This window comes from Octopus sinensis, linkage group LG24, assembly GCF_006345805.1.
Source record: "Octopus sinensis linkage group LG24, ASM634580v1, whole genome shotgun sequence".
In the NCBI taxonomy this organism is placed as follows: domain Eukaryota; kingdom Metazoa; phylum Mollusca; class Cephalopoda; order Octopoda; family Octopodidae; genus Octopus; species Octopus sinensis.
Genome location: NC_043020.1, coordinates 3,978,713 through 3,997,065, shown reverse-complemented (window position 1 = coordinate 3,997,065; position 18,353 = coordinate 3,978,713). Strand labels below are relative to the sequence as shown.

Genomic DNA, 18,353 nt, shown 5'->3' with positions numbered 1-18,353 from the left:
CCATGCACACAAAACAGAATGGTCATGGCTGGATTGCCTTTGCTTAATCAAGTCTGGTTTGAGGATAACAACAATGAATGAGCCTCTACAGAGATTGCTCATTCTGCTAGAAAAAGTCAACAAACCTCCTTCAAATCACAACCTACCATCTTGAAAAACAAAGATCATGGATACATTCGCTAATGTAGTCCAAGATACACAATGCCTACTCAGCTGGCAATCTAGGTTAAAACCACAGAAACAACACTGAGCTGCACAGTAGATGGCATGGTGGTCTCTGTCTGTCTGTCTGTCTCTTATAGAACATCAAGCAGAGGTAGTTTATAAAACACTGAAGACAATGTCATAATGGTGGTGGTGGTGGAGGGGGAGGGGGAGAATAAAAACGCTGAGGACTGTTGTTGGCTAATGGAATGGCAGGCAAGTATCATTTCAAATTCCAGCTACAGACAGACAGACACACAGACAGAGCTAATCAAATATTGGTAGATTCTTTAATGGAAGACAAGAATTGGAAGAACAATGAGAAGATGGGAACCAAGTTGTGTCGAGGGTGGGGGGAGGATCAGTGTGGGTGTGTGGGAGAAAGTATCAATGGAGCAGCTGAACCAGCAGGAGTTGTTGTTTAACCCCAGGTCAACCATGAGATGGTCACACGCATTTCAAACAGTTTACATTATCCAATACAGGTTAGATTTGAGGGAGACTTGGTTGTTATTTCTAACATGTTGAGCAATTGCATAGAGACTGTCATTGGTTCATCATTTCAGAAAGAGTTACATCTCGGTTCCATCCCAACTAAGGCTGCAACTGAATGACCCCCCCCCACCATCTCCCAACACTGCATTCTGTAAATACATTGGTCTGTCTTTGCTGCCCAGGTTTGCCTCTGGCCTACAAAATGCCTTCTTGGATGTCTTCTGTAGCCAGTGATTTCTGTGACCCTTAGCTCAACCTTCAGAATTTATCTAGATTTGAACTGGCTGCTATCCTTATTGGATGGAGATTAGTTTATATATGTGTACTGAGGGAGCTTACCTCTCTTTGTCGCAGTAAATAAGATGGTGCATTATCATGGCTGAGCTGTTTTGACTCTTATTTCTAGCAATACCGGTGCCCTTGGTGGTGTATATATTTTTGCCTTTTGGCTGGAAAATTGCTAACAAGCTCTCTTATATATATATTCTTTTATTTGTTCCAGTCATTTCACTACAGCCATGCTGGAGCACTGCCTTTAGGCGAGCAAATCACCCCCTAGACTTATTCTTTGTAAGCCTAATACTTATTCTATCGGTCACTTTTGCCAAATCGCTAAGTTACGGGGGCGTAAACACACCAGCATCAGTTGTCAGGTGATGGTGGTGGTAGTGGTGGGGACACACACACACACACACACACATAGGTGTAATTGTAATGGTGTCGTTGCTGTTGTTTAATACTCCTTCCCCAGATAAACATGTCACAGGCATTCCATCGATGACCACCCTGTTTTATTTTCCAACATAATATATTTAGAATGTCATTATCCTTTGTCTTCTTACAGATGTTAGTATATGATTTGAGAAAGATTTGGCTTCTGTTACTAGCAGGTTGAGCAATCCACATAGAGGCATCCCCATTGAAGTGTTGCTGTTGCACTTTGCTGTAGCCCAGTTCTAAAGACCGACACCTTTTTCTTTCCCTCCTTTCTCTCTCTCTATATATATATATACATATATATATATATATTTAAAAAAGGAGATGTGGAACACGAGTTGTGATATATAAAAAAAGGAAATGAAGAAAATGCTGACAAAATAATTTAAGTAAGGGAGAGTGTATTTAATTAGATGAAAGTTCTTTTTACCGGTTGCGCATTTGTTATGCTTATCAAAGGATATTTTTTAAGAGAGATAGAGTTCCTTTCTGATAGATTTTTTTCTCTTATCTGACTTTATGTTGGGTTTGCTGTCTCTTATATGTGAAAAAAAAGGCTCCAGAGTTGTTTAAGATTTGCTTGGTTTCGTGCCTAAAATTTCTTGTGGACAATGGTCAATACAATTTTGATTGGTCATTATAAAGGGGTCACGTGAATGTTTGAATGGAAGTTGGTGTTGGGGTAAGAAAATAGGCTCCAGAGATGTTAAAATTTGGCTAGTGTCGCGCCTAAAATTCCTTATTGGTCATAATAAAGAGGTCATGTGGATGTGGTCATAACAGAGAGGTCATGTGGATGTGGTCATAATAGAGTGGTCACGTGGATGTGGTCATAATAGAGAGGTCACGTGAATGTTGATGTGGGTGGTGTATGGAGTTTTCGAAAATAGCATTGTTGAAAATTCTTATTGTTCAGGCTGGTTAGTAGATGTCATGTGGATATTTTAAATAGCTTTTTAAGGAGTGTATTTTCCGCTTGACTGAATTTGAGCTGGATAAGTAAGTTTGTTTAGGACAGGAAGAGCTATACGTATGTATGTGCGCGCGCGTACATGTGTGTGACATTCACGTGACCTCTCTATTATGACCACATCCACGTGACCTCTCTATTATGACCACATCCACGTGACCTCTCTGTTATGACCACATCCACGTGACTTCCTTATTATGACCAATAAGGAATTTTAGGCGCGACACTAGCCAAATTTTAACATCTCTGGAGCCTATTTTCTTACCCCAACACCAACTTCCATTCAAACATTCACGTGACCCCTTTATAATGACCAATCAAAATTGTATTGACCATTGTCCACAAGAAATTTTAGGCGTGAAACCAAGCAAATCCTAAACAACTCTGGAGCCTCTTTTTTCACATATAAGAGACAGCAAACCCAACATAAAGTCAGATAAGAGAAAAAAAATCTTTCAGAAAGGAACTCTATCTCTCTTAAAAAATATCTTTTGATAAGCATAACAAATGCGCAACCGGTAAAAAGAACTTTCACCTAATTAAATACACTCTCCCTTACTTAAATTATTTTGTCAGCATTTTCTTCATTTCCTTTATATATATACATATATATATATATATATATATATATATATATATATATATATATATATATAAAGTAGTTAAGTCTATGTCCGGTCATAGAGTGTCCAATGGTTTCGCATCCCCAAAGGGCTTAGCTCAATGGACGTCTCATCAGACTCTAAAGCTGAAGACAGATGTAACTTTTCACCTTTGGGAGGTGAATCTGTTACAGTTGGTAAGTTAAGTCACCAAAGTAACTATAGTGACTGTGTGCAAAGTACCTTGCTTACCAACCACATAGCTACTATAGCCTCGGGGCCAACCAAAGCCTTGAGTGGATTTGGTGGACGGAAACTGAAAGAAGCCCGTCGTATATATATATATAAAAGAAAAGGAACAAACAAATAAATCGATCCCAGTTTTCTTTTTTTTTTTTGCTTCTATTTCATCGAGCTCTGAAGGACGAAAGGCAAAGTTGCCATCAGTGGCATTTGAACTCAGAACAAAATATCACGGCGGTTATAAAGAATACGGACCCAACTCGTTTTCAGCGTAACCCAAAACCTTAACACCGGGTGTGCGTATTCTTTACCTTCGCCAAATCTCGCAAGGTACTTTAGTCCGACACTCACCGACTTTGCCTTTTATTCTCCAGAGAGACCGAAGGCTAATGACGATGGTCGTAAAGAAGTGGTCAATATTAGTTAATAAATTGTATTAGTAGCTGCTTCTGTAACGTGTTAAATGGATGTTGATGTCAAAAGTGGATTTAAGAAGGGAGAAATAATAAGCAATTAATGGCGTGCACGCTTTTCCCCAAAACTTAGTGGTTAGGTGAAACAACAAAACCACAATCTAGAGCATTGAAGACAGATGAGGTGTGATTTAAGGAAATTTTGGCTGCCATTTCTAGCAAGTCTCGCAATCGAAAATGTTTGGGCAGGAAACAATCGTTGAATTCGATCACCGTATTTTACTGATACTTTTTAAACAGAGAAAACTGGATGTCAAAGTTGACCTTTGTAAGATTGGAACTCTGGGACAGAAATAAACTGAGCGCATATTGTCCAGTCTATGGGACAGGAACGAGAGAATTGTAGAAATCAATTAAATCTACTTCAGTGTAATGATTGGTGGGTGTTTTATCGACCCTGGAGGTGAATAAAGGTCGGCCTGCCATGAAGTTGAACAGGAGTCGCATACGCACACACACAACAAACACAATAAAAACTTTTAATCCGAATTTTCCTCTGAAAATGTTAAAAGTAAAATCCACTTATTATTATTATTATTATTATCATTATTATTATTATTATTATTCAGGCGGCGAACTGGCACAATCGTTAGCTTAGAGGTATTTCGTCTGCCGCTACGTTGTGAGGTCGACTTTGCCTTTCATCCTTTCGGGGTCGATAAATTAAGCACCAGTTACGCACTGGGGTCGATGTAATCGACTTAATACCTATGTCTGTCCTTGTTTGTCCCCTCTATGTTTAGCCCCTTGTGGGTAATAAAGAAATAGGTATTTCGTCTGCCGCTACGTTGTGAGTTCAAATTCGGCCGAGGTCGACTTTGCCTTTCATCCTTTCTGGGTCGATAGATCGATATAATCGACTTAATCCGTTTGTCTCTCCTTGTTTATCCTCTCTGTGTTTAGCCCCTTGTGGGCAGTAAAGAAATAGGTATTTCGTCTGCTGCTACACGCCAAATTAAAATCCTGCCAAAGTCGACTTTGCCTTTCACCCTTTCGAGATCGATAAATTATGTACCAGTGAAACACTGGGGTCGATATAATCGACTAGGCCCCACTCCAAAGTTTCAGGCCTTGTGTTTTTAGTAGAAAAGATCATTATTATTATTGGTTAGTATTCGACTGGTCTCCTCCCGCAAATTCTAGACCTTGTTATTATTATTAATAAAAATAGATTGTTATTGGCATTAGATGGAGGAATTCTCAGACCAATCTGCCAGTCTTGGAGGAATTTAATGGAAACAACAAGACGAAGATAAATGTAATTGTTCGGTGCAATCCGAAGAAAGAGTGAAGTTGTAAATAAAATAATATTTGGAAAAATCTAGGAGAGGAAGGGCAACCAAGGAAAGATTGGGTTCAATGATCTTGTGATGTGCACCGAGAGAAGGATATTGGAATGATTAAAGAAATCCCAACTGAGGGGGCGGGGAAAAAATTCAAGTATTCCACAACAGCAGAAATATTATGAGAAAAGACTTGGCTTTGAGATGAAATTCACAAAAATGCAATGAGGAGGATGGAACCCCATCCCACGGGATTATATAATTGTTTCTATGTTGACTAATTTATACACACACTGGCCTGCCTGTCTATATATATATATATATACACACACACTAGATTATTTATTTACCCAATCACCTATTTATTTTAACCACTCCCTCTCGACTACTAATATATTACGAAAATATTATCAAGCTTTCAATATATATCCGTGTCGACTAATTTTGTTTTCAAGAAAGGAACCTCTATGAGGTCGCATGACCTGCCAAACTGAAGTAGCAGCCAAATTTTCTTTTCGTTTCAAGAAAATGGAATCAAGAGCACACTCGGTAATGTGTAATTAGATTTACTTTGATTGAATAAAAGACGAGATGGTCACGAGTGTAACGGCCTGGATTATAAGTCTGATGATGACTGGTGGGGGCTAAACAACAACAAGGAAGATTTATAACGGATAATGTAGCGCGATCTCTCGTATTTCATTGGTATTTTATCGGACTCGGGAAAATAAATGGTAAAGTTGAGTTCAAATGGAATTGAACTCAGAGCATAAAGAGTCGGAACAAATTGCGCAAAGTACCTCGACCGACGGAATGGTTCTGTTTGATCAAGTCTGACATTCTAAATAACAACAGCGTAGATGCCTTAAGGCATAAAGTTACGGTCTTGAGAAGGACTCGAACCTGCCCACATCAGATTCAGCTTTCATCGTTCCGGGGCTTAATAAAAAAAAATATAATAAAAGGTCCGTCAAATTTCTGGGGTAGAATTTGTGCTGTGTTCCAGATATGAATGATACTAATAACGGGTGGTTACGAGACATAATTATGCGTGAATTAAAGACGAGACAGACACAGCCTTGGGGGACAAACAACGGACCCCTAAATAAACAACCTGCCAATAACTCCGTGCGAGGATCAACATGTGGGATGAGGAGTTAGGGAGGGTTTGTGCTTTTATTTTTAATTTAGAAGTAAACATGTAGCAAGTAAATTAAAAGATGGAGAGAGAGAGAGGGAAAGAGAGAGATGGAGGGAGGGATAGGAAAATATACTTGATTAACAAGATATATCAGGTGTGAAGGATGGAATGATCGTATAGTTGGCGTTAGAGGTGTGCTCAGACAAGGGCAGAGCTGGGGACAACAACCCCTGCATCCGTGTCTCTGTCTATAAGAAGTGACAACCACCAGCGAGTGGAGCGGGTGGAATGTTGTTTTTAATTTAAATTGAAAACAATTCCACAGCAAATACATTAAAAGACCAAGAGGGAGAAATGGTGAGAGAGGACATCGATATATATATATAAATTGATAATTATGAGTGATTTAAAGACGGAATGGTCATTGTTGTAGAGATTTGGTGTTGGAGGTGTGAGATGGGGACAAATGGGGACTTAGACGACCTCCCCCGCATCTACGTTTGTATGAGAGGCGACAGTGACTGACATGTGCCATAAATGAGAAAGTTCTTGCTTTGAATTCGATACAAAATACAGCAAAAAAGACCCAAAAGAGCCCAAAAAGAGGAAGAAGAGTCGTACTTACAGACCATGATCAATATTGTTATTGCAATAGAAGCAAGAACTCTGTAGATTATGCCATAACTGTAAGACATTGTCTTCTTCGATGAACGATCCATGATGGAAAGGAATGCAATTCAATAAATAGCCAACAGAAATCGAATAAAGCGGACCGAAGGCGAATCGCGGAGGAGGAACCGACGTGAAGGTTTCGGGTCGGAGGAGGAACCTGTTATAATCATATGATGAGATATCCTAACTTCTCGTTCGCGTTTTCTCGCCACTACGTGATTTCACTCATCGCTAATGTCACTATAAAAATATCCGCTTTCAACTTAGTGTCAACATATTTAATAACGAAGATTATTAATGAAAAGAAAACTAAAACAGAAATAATTATAGGAAGAGTAATAAAATAAAAAAGGGAATACTTATTAAATATCAATGTCCCGATTGCTGGGTAAGCACGGGACACAACTCCAGACATTTTTTTTTATTAGGTGTTATGTGACCAGCCTTATTCTGTCCTTCTTAGCGAATCGTTTTCCCCTCACCTCCGTGGTAATAACGGAAACAGTGATAAACGAATCACTAAATATACAAGAATGTTTATTAATTATACGCGAAATTTTATAACGACTTGATGACAGAATCAGTAGGGCTTCAGGGGAAATAGCTTTTGGTATTTAATTATGTTCCTTAAACATAAACAAATCCCTTTAACATAAAAAGCAGAAAGCTACATGGACAATCAGTGTAATAAGAAAAAAAATATATCTATAACTACATTCCCGATCAGTGTTTAAAGCATCACAAATGAATTATTAATATCTTGTCACATTTTTATTAAGAATTCAGTAATTTTGACGGAATTTGATCAAGCCGCTTATGTCCAAGAGAAATAGTCATATTTCGCTATCAAAAAAAAAAAATGAATATACTTTATTTTCGACAGATTTATAGAAAAACAACAGAAACTTATGACGGAAAAATGCCACCAAATTCCGAGCCTTTTACATTCTATACGCTGTGGTGATTTCTAAAGACATAAGCAGCCCATTCGAATTCTAAATGTCGTCAGGTAAAGGATTCAATTAGATAAAATTTTAACTTATCTTGGTTGAAATCTATATTTCATTCAACTAAAAATTCAAAGTTAAAAAAAGACGATGAAAACCGAAAGGAGAATAAATGGAAAATTTGATAAAAACAAAAATGAATGCGTGTAATTGCTGTTTGTGCGATCCTATAGTTATTTCTTTTGTCCGTTCTTTACTTCCGGCAGCATGGCCGACCAGAAACCCTTGGACGCTCTCGCCAAGTTTTTACGACGTCCTCACAAAGCCCTGGTCCAAGAAAACAACGTAGGAGCTATTCTTTTCACCCTTTACTTCCTCAGGAACCATATATATACACAAACATACATACAAACACACGGGAATCTATGTTAAGACATGTTTTGGATGTGATTTCAGACCAAAACCATTGCATCATGTCAGAGGAATTAAAAACACCAACACATTCCCAGTTTTTAAACTATTACTCTATTTATTATTATTATTGGTGCTACTTAAGAAGAGTGGTCCCGGTGCGCGTATTCGCGTACTCGCGCTAGCTAGTCGTGACTAGTCGATCCTACAACGACTACCTAGCGAAGTAAATAAAACAAATAATTTTTTTAAACAGAAACACAAAGTAAGGATCGACTAGTCACGACTAGCGAGTGCACGCACCGGGACCACTCTTCTTAAGTATTATTATTATTATGATTGTTGTTGCTGTTGCAGCGAGTTGGCAGTGTTATTATCACGCCGGAGAAAATGCTGAGCGGCATTTCGTCCGACTTTGTTTTGAGTTCAAATTGTGCTGACGGTGACTTTGCTTTTCATCCTTTTGAGATCGATGAAATAAGTACTTGTCAAGCACTGGGGGTCGATATAACCAACTTGCCCCCTTCCTCCAAAATTTCAGGCCTTGAGCCTGTTGTAGAAAGGGTTGTTATTATTATTCTGCTGTCTGTCTGTTTGTGTGTGTATATATATATATATATGGCGACCTTCGGCATGGGGCCTCGAAAACGTGTTACGAAGCTGATTTCACTTGTAAACGAGGGCCCCTATATAAAGCTAATGTTGCCGACTCGTTCCACCTATAAATATTGATGCTTTATCAAAGTTAGAACAACTAAGACAATTTGGCAATCAGTCGTTTTTGGTCTCAAAATCTGTCTCTGATTGTTCGTTAATTTCCGTAAAAATTTTAATGTTCATGACTTGAATAGTGAAACACACGCACAATGTTATGTATGAAAGATAATAGGTGGATGTGTGTGTGTGTATTTCTGTATGTACGTGTATATAAAAAATAATGGGTGTACACGATTGCCGACAGTTTTTATTTTTTCGTCTAAAAATTCCCCACCGGTTAGATTTCAGATACCCAACTTGTGTACATAGAACTTTCTTTGCTGTATATTTCCGGTCTGGTCACTCAAGACAGCCTCGTGTCTCTTCATTTTGTTTTAAATGAATCAGTGATTTATTTTGAATGTTTCAAGTGCCAAAACTTTTATTGCGATCGTGCCAAATAAGGGTCGGGGCCTCTTATGTCGACGCTACTTACGCTAGAGATAGTAACTTTATCTAAAGTCATCTATCGTATTATCATGGCTGGCAAAAAAAGACTGCTATCCCAATCTAACCTTTATCTCTTCTCCCATACACAACACCCCCAATTCGTCAGAGTGCGACTAAGTCATTTTAAAACAAGGTACATAACTCTCTTCTCCTATGGTTAACTTCACACCTTATTTAATGTTCAGGGAGGAAGTAGAGTAGCTTTCGTGTCGGCCGATATTTAAGCTCTGATTACTCTATCTTCTTTACCAAAGCTGTCACTCGCAGTCAATTGCGATTGGTAACACCAATGTTTTAGGTGCCTATGTAGTCGCAAACAGACATAGATATGATTTTGGCCCTCCCACCCAGAAGCCAGCCAAACATCAACTGGAGGGAGGGGTGAGCTGTATTCCTGTTACTCTGTTGAATAGGCTGGAACCATGTGAAATGAAGTGCCTTGCTCAAGAACACAACACCACCCAATCCAGAAAATAAACTCATGACTGATCGTTAGGCCAACACCCTAACTACTAATTTCATCCAGATTCGATATATTTTGTAGGTCTGTGAATATATATAATGTGTGTGCGTGTGTTGCTATCTTTGTCTGAAATAGTTATTGAGGATTACGTCACCTGATGTGTTGCTCCTTCTCGAAACAAGAGTGTGTGATTGATGGAAATTTGGCTGCCGTTTCTAGCAAATCATGCCACCACACAGATGCTTGTATAGCAACCCAGACACTCGTATATCATATGGAATGCAAATAAAGCATCTGTTGCATTCTGACTATTGCAACCTTCCCTTCTACTATAGCCATCAAGTGTAGGGCTGTTATTCTTGGACCAAGTCTAACTTGTGTGACTTCACTGCAGCCACAATTGTAGTAAATGCAGAGGGATGCCTGTGGTAGTTATGCTTTGACCAAGTCTACCTTGCCTATCTTTGTTATGGTTACTGACGTCACAGAAAAAAAGGTAGGACAATGGAGTGGATGCATGTTCAGAGTGCAAGGTTGCAAACAATACAAATAATCACTACAACCCGTAATCACAGTATCCCAGATGAACGAGAGACAAAAGTTGACCTCAGTGGTATTTGAACTCAGAATGCAGAGAGCTAGAATAAATGCCACAGGTCAGTTCATCCTGTGTTCTACTGATTTAGCTATTTTATAATTTCATGTACGACAACAGTTTCAAAAATGCCCTACAGCTTCATCTGATTGCTGATACACTGCATCTGTCCTTGGTTATGTTGGTTTTTGTATTTTTATTTAAAACATTCTTACTAATTGTAGTAATTGACTGTTGTTCTCCTTCCTATCTCTAGGTACTTGTTCTGAAGGAGAATGGTCTGAATGTGCAAGGCTTTCTCTCTATAGCCAAACATCTGACAAGGACATCAAACCAGCAGGCTTTGTTGGGTATGTATGTAGACATTGCCATCACCTCTCTTTAGGATTTCCATTTTAATAGAACCTATCGCATAGTTTTACCCCCAAGATAGCAGAACTTGTAGAAAAAGAAGACCAAAGGAGACTTGGAATGAAACGGTTAAGCCTGCAATTGATGTGATAAAGGACTATACTGTTTGGTGATAGAAGGGTAGTGTTTGGAGGCTGAGATATCTTGTACCCTACCAAACCTATATTTGTCCTTGCTTTGCTTCCTTGAAACCATGTCTTATTCTTTAGAACCTTTCGCTTGTCTCCTTCTCTCTCATAACCCTTTATCTCTTATCTTCCCAATACTTTTGCTGACTGCATCACCCTCTTCTATTTCACACCATTACCCTTCACTGCATTTGATCCCACCCCTCCATCCTCCTACTCAATACACATCAACTCCACTCTCTCTTCTACCAACCCTCATTCTTCCCTGGGTTGCATCTCTATTGCCACCCATCACTTAGTCTTGCCCATATATTCCCCTTCTTGCTGTACCTCTTCTGTACTTTCTCATCTCCAAGTCAAGGCTCTTTCGTAATTAAGGAAGGCACATCTTTTGGACTTGTTTCCTTGAAGAGTTACTCATTACTCTACCCCCCTCCTACATGCAACACTTTACCTCCTCACACATAATATAGGGGAGCCCTGTAGTTCCTCCTGCTGACCCCTTTTTCTCAGTGTCCTGTCGCATATAACTCTCTCTCATTAACCATCCTTGACACCACTTTTCCTTTTTCCTTCCTCTTACCCACTTCCGTAACTCTGTCTTTGTTAGTTTTTCCCCTCCTCTTAGCAATGAACCTGTGTGATTCTTTTAAGAACTCTTGGACCCTGATGAAATATGCAGTCAAGGAAAACACCCCTTTATCCCATCATGGGTCCATCTGTTGAATCCACCACCTTGTTCCCTCATCCTCTCTTTCACACCAATCCCTGTCAATACTCTTCCCTTTCTTCTCTCCTCCTTCATCATCTCTCAACATTAAACCTTTTCCATCCATCATAAATGCTCTTTTTTCTTTTTAAGTTATAAGGCCACCCAAACAGTGTTAATGCTGCAAAAATAAACCCTCCATTACATATTTAAAGTGATGGGGAGTAAATCGGAATTTATGAGATGAGAGAGTCTTTAGTGTTGCTGATAGCGAAGCAGCTTCTCTTTGTTGGCAAATAAATGCATTGACTACATTCTGTAAAGTGTTTGGTGTTAGGAAGGACATTCAGCCACAGGAGCTTGGCCAAAATCGAGACATTTGATCAAGGTTTGCTCCTTTATCCTGTTGGATTCTTTTGAGCCATCCAGCATGGCAAACGAATGTAAAATGATGATGACAATCGTGTGTGTGTGTGTTTTCACCTCATCTCTACGTTGATGTAATTATTGTGCCAACCAATGCCACGTCCATGACTATGTGTCGATGGTTTCAGTGTTTATGCTGTTGTACAGTTTGTGATCGAGAAGAGGTGGGGAGTGAGGGCCTTACAGACAGGTATGGGTTGGTGAAAGCAGAGTGTCCTATAATAGAACACACTGAACAAGTCTCGTCCAACCCATGACAGCAGAGAATCAATGATGATGATTATGTATTATCATTATTATTGCAGGTAAAACTCCGGCAGAGCAGGCATTTGTTGACCAGTGGCTTGAATACCTGATTCTCAACCTTGATGCCAAAACTGATAAATATTCTAGTTTACAGGTAAGATGGCACCTGCTTCCGTTTCTCTTTTTTTCTTTCTTATTTAAATCAAAGTTTTTCACACTTTCCTGGATTAAATTGGTTTTCTAAATTGTTACATTTTTTGAAATAAATATTTTGTATGTGGTTACATTCTAAACTTGTATAAGATTCCTGATAGTTTGGATAAGGGTGGTGGGTGGGTGGGTGGGAGTAGTCCTGGCTTGAGAGTGGGGTGGGGTGGTGGTGAAGGTGTCACTGATTACACAGTCATGAGTTCATACCTTATTTATTCAGTCATTGCATTGTGTTCCTTGAAAGGGACAGGAGAAGATCAGTCAACTGTGGCCAGCATTTTCATGTATTATGTGCTGTTTTTTAAAAGTTACATAAAAAGCACCATCCGATCGTGGTTGATGCCAGCTCCTCTGGCCCCTTGTGCCGGACTGGCACGTAAAAAGCACCCACTACACTCTCGGAGTGGTTGGTGTTAGGAAGGGCATCCAGTTGTAGAAACACTGCCAGATCAGATTGGGGCCTGGTGCAGCCTCCTGGCTTCCCAGCATTGAAAACGGATGTAAAACGATGATGATGATTATGAAAGGCATTGAAACCAAGGACTGCCCTGAACGACCCCAACACTAGTCACACCATTGGCCCCACCCTACTCTAGAAACACTCCTGGCTCCATCTCTAGCAACACCATTGGAACCTTTGATAAGTCACTCAACTCAGCGTATCTTGTCTGTCTGCCTTGTTGTTAGTTTTACTTTTCATTACTTCACAAAGGAATAAATCAACAGCTGAAAAGACAGTTGCTCTTGTCCTGAAAAGTTGCTCCAGATTGGCCAAAGACCATCTTGGATTAAAAGAGCTGTTAGACAAATATTACTGTGAGTGAAATGAATTTCTGAAATTCTACTAAAAATAGACATTCACTTTAGCATTTTATTCGTTTGAATTGCTGATATTTTGGAAGAGTTTTGATAGCTTTGACACAAGTTACAAGACTATTTCAATGTAACATTTTCTTTGTTACATCTGATGTGAGACGAGAGGAAAACATGGCCTTCTTTGTTGTGTGTTTAATGTTCTTTTGTGGCTGGATGCCCTTCCCGTTGCCAACCACTCTACAAGACTGGGTGTAGTTTATGGTTTCATATATTTCTGGTTGTTTACTAAAAAGGTTATCTGCCAGGCTGCTGATTCCTGTGCCCTCTTCTTGGGATCAGTTTTTATTTGGAGTTTCTGTTCTGGATGGTTTGCTTTCATTGCAACTTGATGATTCCACATGAAAATCATTTCATCCTTTTTTTTTTTCTCTGGTATTGTAATGGATATATTGAAGAGATGAGAAGGTCATCTTGGATTGTCCGTGATTATAAAGCAGATCCATCTAGGTTCACCTAAGGCCAGAAGACTTTATAACAGAGTGAAGTCAGTAATTTTGAATCCAGAATTGCTTACAAAACACAAAGTCATAATTCTGTGACTTTTTCCCCCCACTTCTGTAGTTTTTCTTTTTTCTTTTTTCTCTAGGATTTTTCTGTAGTTTTTCTTTTTTCTTTTTTCTCTAGGATTTGAACTCCTACCTCAGGGACCGAGTTTATATGATTGGAAACTGTATCACACTGGCCGACCTGCTGCTCTTCTTTGCTCTGCACCAAACAATGGTGAGTGCTTTTGTCTGTCTCCATTTCTCTCAGTTTTGCACATGAACGAGTGTCTTGTTGTTAGTATTGTTGTTGTTGTTGCTGTTCATCCCATTTTGATTCTGTATAACAAAGATGTTCTAACCAGGAATCTTTTATTTTTTTTGTTATCAGACATAAGTGTAGTTTGGATCACATTGTTCAGTATGTCCTTCCTCCTTCAAGCTTTTAGTGTGACATTTGAGTGAAATTTGGTCATTATTTCTAGCAGGTTAAGTGACCTTGTAGAGGTTCTTAAACTAGTTCACTGTGTGGGTGTGTGGGTGTGGTTTTGGGGTGGTGGGAGCATGTTGTGTGAGAGAGAAACATTATTATTATTTAGGTTAAAATATATTTTTGACATATTTCAACTTCTGAAGGCAAATTCATTGCAGTTACAATGGAGAAGAAATTCTCGCTTATGGCAAAAGGTGTAAAAACATTGTCTTTCTTCCGTGTCTTCTCAAGTTGGTTTGTTCCTCTTTGATTAGCGCTGCTCTTTCTGTTTTTATCCTGACCAAGTGGTCCACAAGTGCAACTCAGTCATTGGTGTTGGTTGTTCAAAGATAAAGCTACAGATTTGGAATCTGCCCAAGGTTATCTCTCTTCAATATCTCCTACGGAGGAAGGCTAAAAAGCTAGAGATGCATTAACCCTTTCGTTACTATATTTCTGACCAAAATACACCCCTTATGTGTTTCAATTAATTTCTAACGTAATCATTAATTTAGTCTGGTTTCATTAAACAATTATAACTTTTTTATTTATCAATATATTAACATGAATTTTGGAAGATAATTTAATGAAATGTTCTCAACCAATTCTAGACTATAATTTTTGTCACAAAGTGACTCTAATTGCAGGTAGATACAGGTAAATTCTACAATATATAAAATTATTAAAATTTTGTTCAAACATCGCTATAGAAAATGGGTTATTAGCTAATATTCAATTGGGTATACAACAAAATTTTACGATAGAATTTGTTATTCTGGGTAACTTTCTGATACCCATAATAATATTTATGGCAAAATAGTCTTAATTTCATTTAAGGTTATGGGAAACCACAAAGTATCGTTTTGTTTACATTTAGCGTAACGGTTCGTTTCCGCCGTAATGATTTCAAATAGGCTCATTCGAAAAAGTAAAAAGAAATAGTTTAAGGCTTTACTCTTCTGGGAAAGTCTGTGGCTTGGTCCAGTTTCTTCAGAAAAATCACCGAAAGAAACAGTTTTTAAATTTTCACTCCATTCAGGTGCCAATTCATTTTCTTTATCGCTGTCGGAGCTCTCGGATTCACTGTTTTCGCTTTCGGAAAATGAAACATCAGATTCATTATCAAATACCACATGCTTTTTTTTTTCAGTCATAGAGTTAGATTTATCAAGGTCTTCAGTAGAAAATCCTTCGAATTCTGACTCGCTGCTTGATATCATGAAATTCGTATCCATTTTTTGTCAGAATTACAAATTTTGAAAACACAATACGAACAAATTTTGGAAAAAAATCTCCCAAAATTCACGGAATTAAAATTACACTTCGATTTTTGTACAAAACTGTAGTTGAACTGTTTATGAAGTGTAATACGTGTTTTCACGAATGTACTAAAGAGATTTGCTCTGATATTCTCATTTAAATATGAACAGGTAAATTCGGGCGGATTAACCAAAATTTTTTTCGGGCGGTTTTGGGCGGTTTGGTATCGAAAGGGTTAAGACGTCTGCTAGGGGAACACACTGAAAAAATATGGCGTTTTTACATCTTTTGCCAAGAGTGAGAACTTCTTCTCCATGTTAACTGCAGTGAATTTGCCATTAGCTCTTAAAATATGTCAAAGATATCTTAAACTTTGCCCTTCATCCTTTCGGGGTCAATAAAATAAATACCAGTTGAGGACTGTTGCCAATGTAATTGACTTACCCCTTCTCCAAAATTGCTGGCCTTGTGCCAAAATTTGGAATTATTATTATTATTATTATTTTCTTTAACAGAGTGAATTAACATTCCAAGAGAAAGAAAAGTTTCTTCATTTGTCTCGATGGTATGATAATGTAAGTATATAATAAACCATTCCACTTCTGCTCTTAGCCACATAAATGCCACTGGTAGTCACTCTATTTACCATGCTAACTATTTCACAGTTGCTGTTCACAATGTCACTAAATTAAGGTAACCCTTTCACTAACTGTTGGTCGCCAATACACTCCACAATCACTGATCAACATTTAACCATCATTTCAGTTCCATTGCTGGCCACCACTTCACAATGATTTTTTTTTTGATATTGTATTGAAGGAGGAGTCTTTTAACAGAAAATGAGTGATAGTAAGAGGAGTAAAATGAGTTTTAGTGTAAAGGTTGCCAGTGTTGTGCAACTAGCCCCTGTGCTGGTGGCACATAAAAAGCACTTTGAATTGTTGGGGCTCACGGAGGCAATGACAAACGATTGAGCCTGAGCCCTTCTTCTGCAATATGCTCTGCTTAAGCAGAAGACCCGTCAAGCCAAGTGAAATCGTAATTGTGGCAGAGACTGGTGTCACGCAACTGGCACCCATGCTGGTGGCACGTAAAAGCACCCATTGCACTTTTGGAGTAGTTGGTGTTAGGAAGGGCATCCAGCCATAGAAACCACGTGAAATCAGACTGGAATCTGGTACAACCCCTCAGCTTGCCAGCCCTGGTGAGACTGTCAAACCTATGCCAGCATGGATAATGGATGTTAAATGTTGATGATGATATATTTTCAAAAAGCAAATCTAGAAGCAAAAATTGTGTGGCTGTGTATCTCTGGTGTTTTCCATTTGTTTTCACACTTTCACCCTGTAAACAAATTTAATGTTTGTTTATATAAGTGCTGTTAGTTGTATGCAATCTTCCATGAAAACATATCCGGCTGTTGAGCTTCTCCATGTTTGAAGCAGTGCTTCTCAATCAGGGTCCATTTCACCTTTGGGGGTCCATTTAAGATTTTTTTCAGGTTTAGATTTATGCACAGTAAATTGGTTTTACTTCAATACACAAAATGCTAATTTATTTTTTTATACAATTTCTAATAATATAAAAACATAAATGGGATTTTTTGAAAGAAATAAAGGGGTCCAGAGGCAAAAACAGTTGGGAACCATTGGTTTAAAGGATTCGGGGAAAATATTTCCTTATTTGGAAATGAGTGAGGGTTGAGGACAGGAAGAGCATCCAGCCATTGAAAAGCTGCCCAATTCTATCTGATCCATGCAAACAGGGAAAAATAGATGTTAAAGGGATGAACCCCTTAAAGCCTTTTCTGATTTTCCAAATATTGATTTTTGTCTCCATTTACAGCTTCAATACCAGTACAATTTCAGAGAGTCCTACAGTCTGTTACACTTCCAGAAGAACTGTCTCTATGGCTCAAGTTGACTACATTCACTGTGACCTTCAACCATTTGGTTAAAAATTCCTGTCTTCATGAAAGCTTTGTAAATGTTTAAACCAATAAATTATTAAATATTTACTCTTTTCTTATCATATTTTTCATGATATTTGCTTCCTAAAGGTTTGAATTAATTTTGAAAATATTTAAGGATTTGAAAGAATCTCATACATTAACTTTGTTACTGTTAGGAGACCCCAGTTTTGAGCATAAATGTATTCTGCTATAAAATGTTGACAATTTAAATATAAACATTTTAAAAACAATGGTTTTGTTTCATAGAATTGAAGCAGTCACAGCTGGATTATGTCAAAAGGTTTCAGGGTTTTGCAAGCTGCTTCCACCTGTACTTCCTACTTTATTTAAAAGGTTGTGATTTAGTTGAGGTCAACTCTGGAGCCAACAGACTTTTGAGATTGGAAGTAGATTTGCTCTTCATTAATGGCACTTAAAAATTAGTTTTGTTCTCTTTTTTAAGCTGTTTCTTGCTTTTTGGTGAAGAAATCTTTTCATTATTACAGATAAGTGCAGGCTTGGCTGTGTGGTAAGAAGTTTGCTTACCAACTACATGGTTTTGAGTTCAGTTCCACTGCACGGCACCTTGGGCAAATGTTTCTACTATAGTCCCAGGCTGACGAAAGCCTTGTGAATGAATTTGGCAGAAGCCTGTCTCACACAGACGCGCACGTGTGTGTGTGTGTGTGTGAAAGCACGTGACTTAGTGGCTGGGGTGTTGTGCTCTTAATCACAAGATGAGGGTCGGTCTAGCCTGTGA

General features: G+C 38.4%; 2 protein-coding genes across 2 annotated transcripts in view; one reads left to right on the top strand and one right to left on the bottom strand.

Annotated features, from left to right (window-relative positions):
• The window catches only part of LOC115223905 (V-type proton ATPase 21 kDa proteolipid subunit), an 18,841-nt gene extending 11,858 nt beyond the window's left edge, over positions 1–6,983 (bottom strand). The window contains exon 1 of the mRNA XM_029794631.2: positions 6,754–6,983. Within this exon, the coding sequence (XP_029650491.1) occupies positions 6,754–6,847 (94 nt within the window). The 5' untranslated portion in view covers positions 6,848–6,983. The remainder of the gene's footprint in view (positions 1–6,753) is intronic.
• A 954-nt stretch (positions 6,984–7,937) lies between these two features.
• LOC115223975 (eukaryotic translation elongation factor 1 epsilon-1) lies at positions 7,938–17,659 on the top strand. The gene is made up of 6 exons (XM_029794739.2): positions 7,938–8,092; positions 10,679–10,772; positions 12,402–12,496; positions 14,053–14,148; positions 16,158–16,217; positions 17,488–17,659. The coding sequence occupies exons 1-6, from the start codon at positions 8,015–8,017 to the stop codon at positions 17,563–17,565; spliced, it is 501 nt and encodes a 166-aa protein (XP_029650599.1). The 5' UTR covers positions 7,938–8,014; the 3' UTR covers positions 17,566–17,659.
• The last annotated feature ends 694 nt before the right edge of the window (positions 17,660–18,353 follow it).

Coding starts and splice junctions, on each gene's coding strand:
- LOC115223975 (XM_029794739.2), top strand. CDS start 8,015: ATGGCCGACCAGAAACCCTTGGACGCTCTCGCCAAGTTTTTACGACGT. Junction 12,497..14,052: donor ATAAATATTCTAGTTTACAG/GTAAGATGGCAC, acceptor TTTTTTCTCTAG/GATTTGAACTCCTACCTCAG. Junction 14,149..16,157: donor TTGCTCTGCACCAAACAATG/GTGAGTGCTTTT, acceptor TTTCTTTAACAG/AGTGAATTAACATTCCAAGA.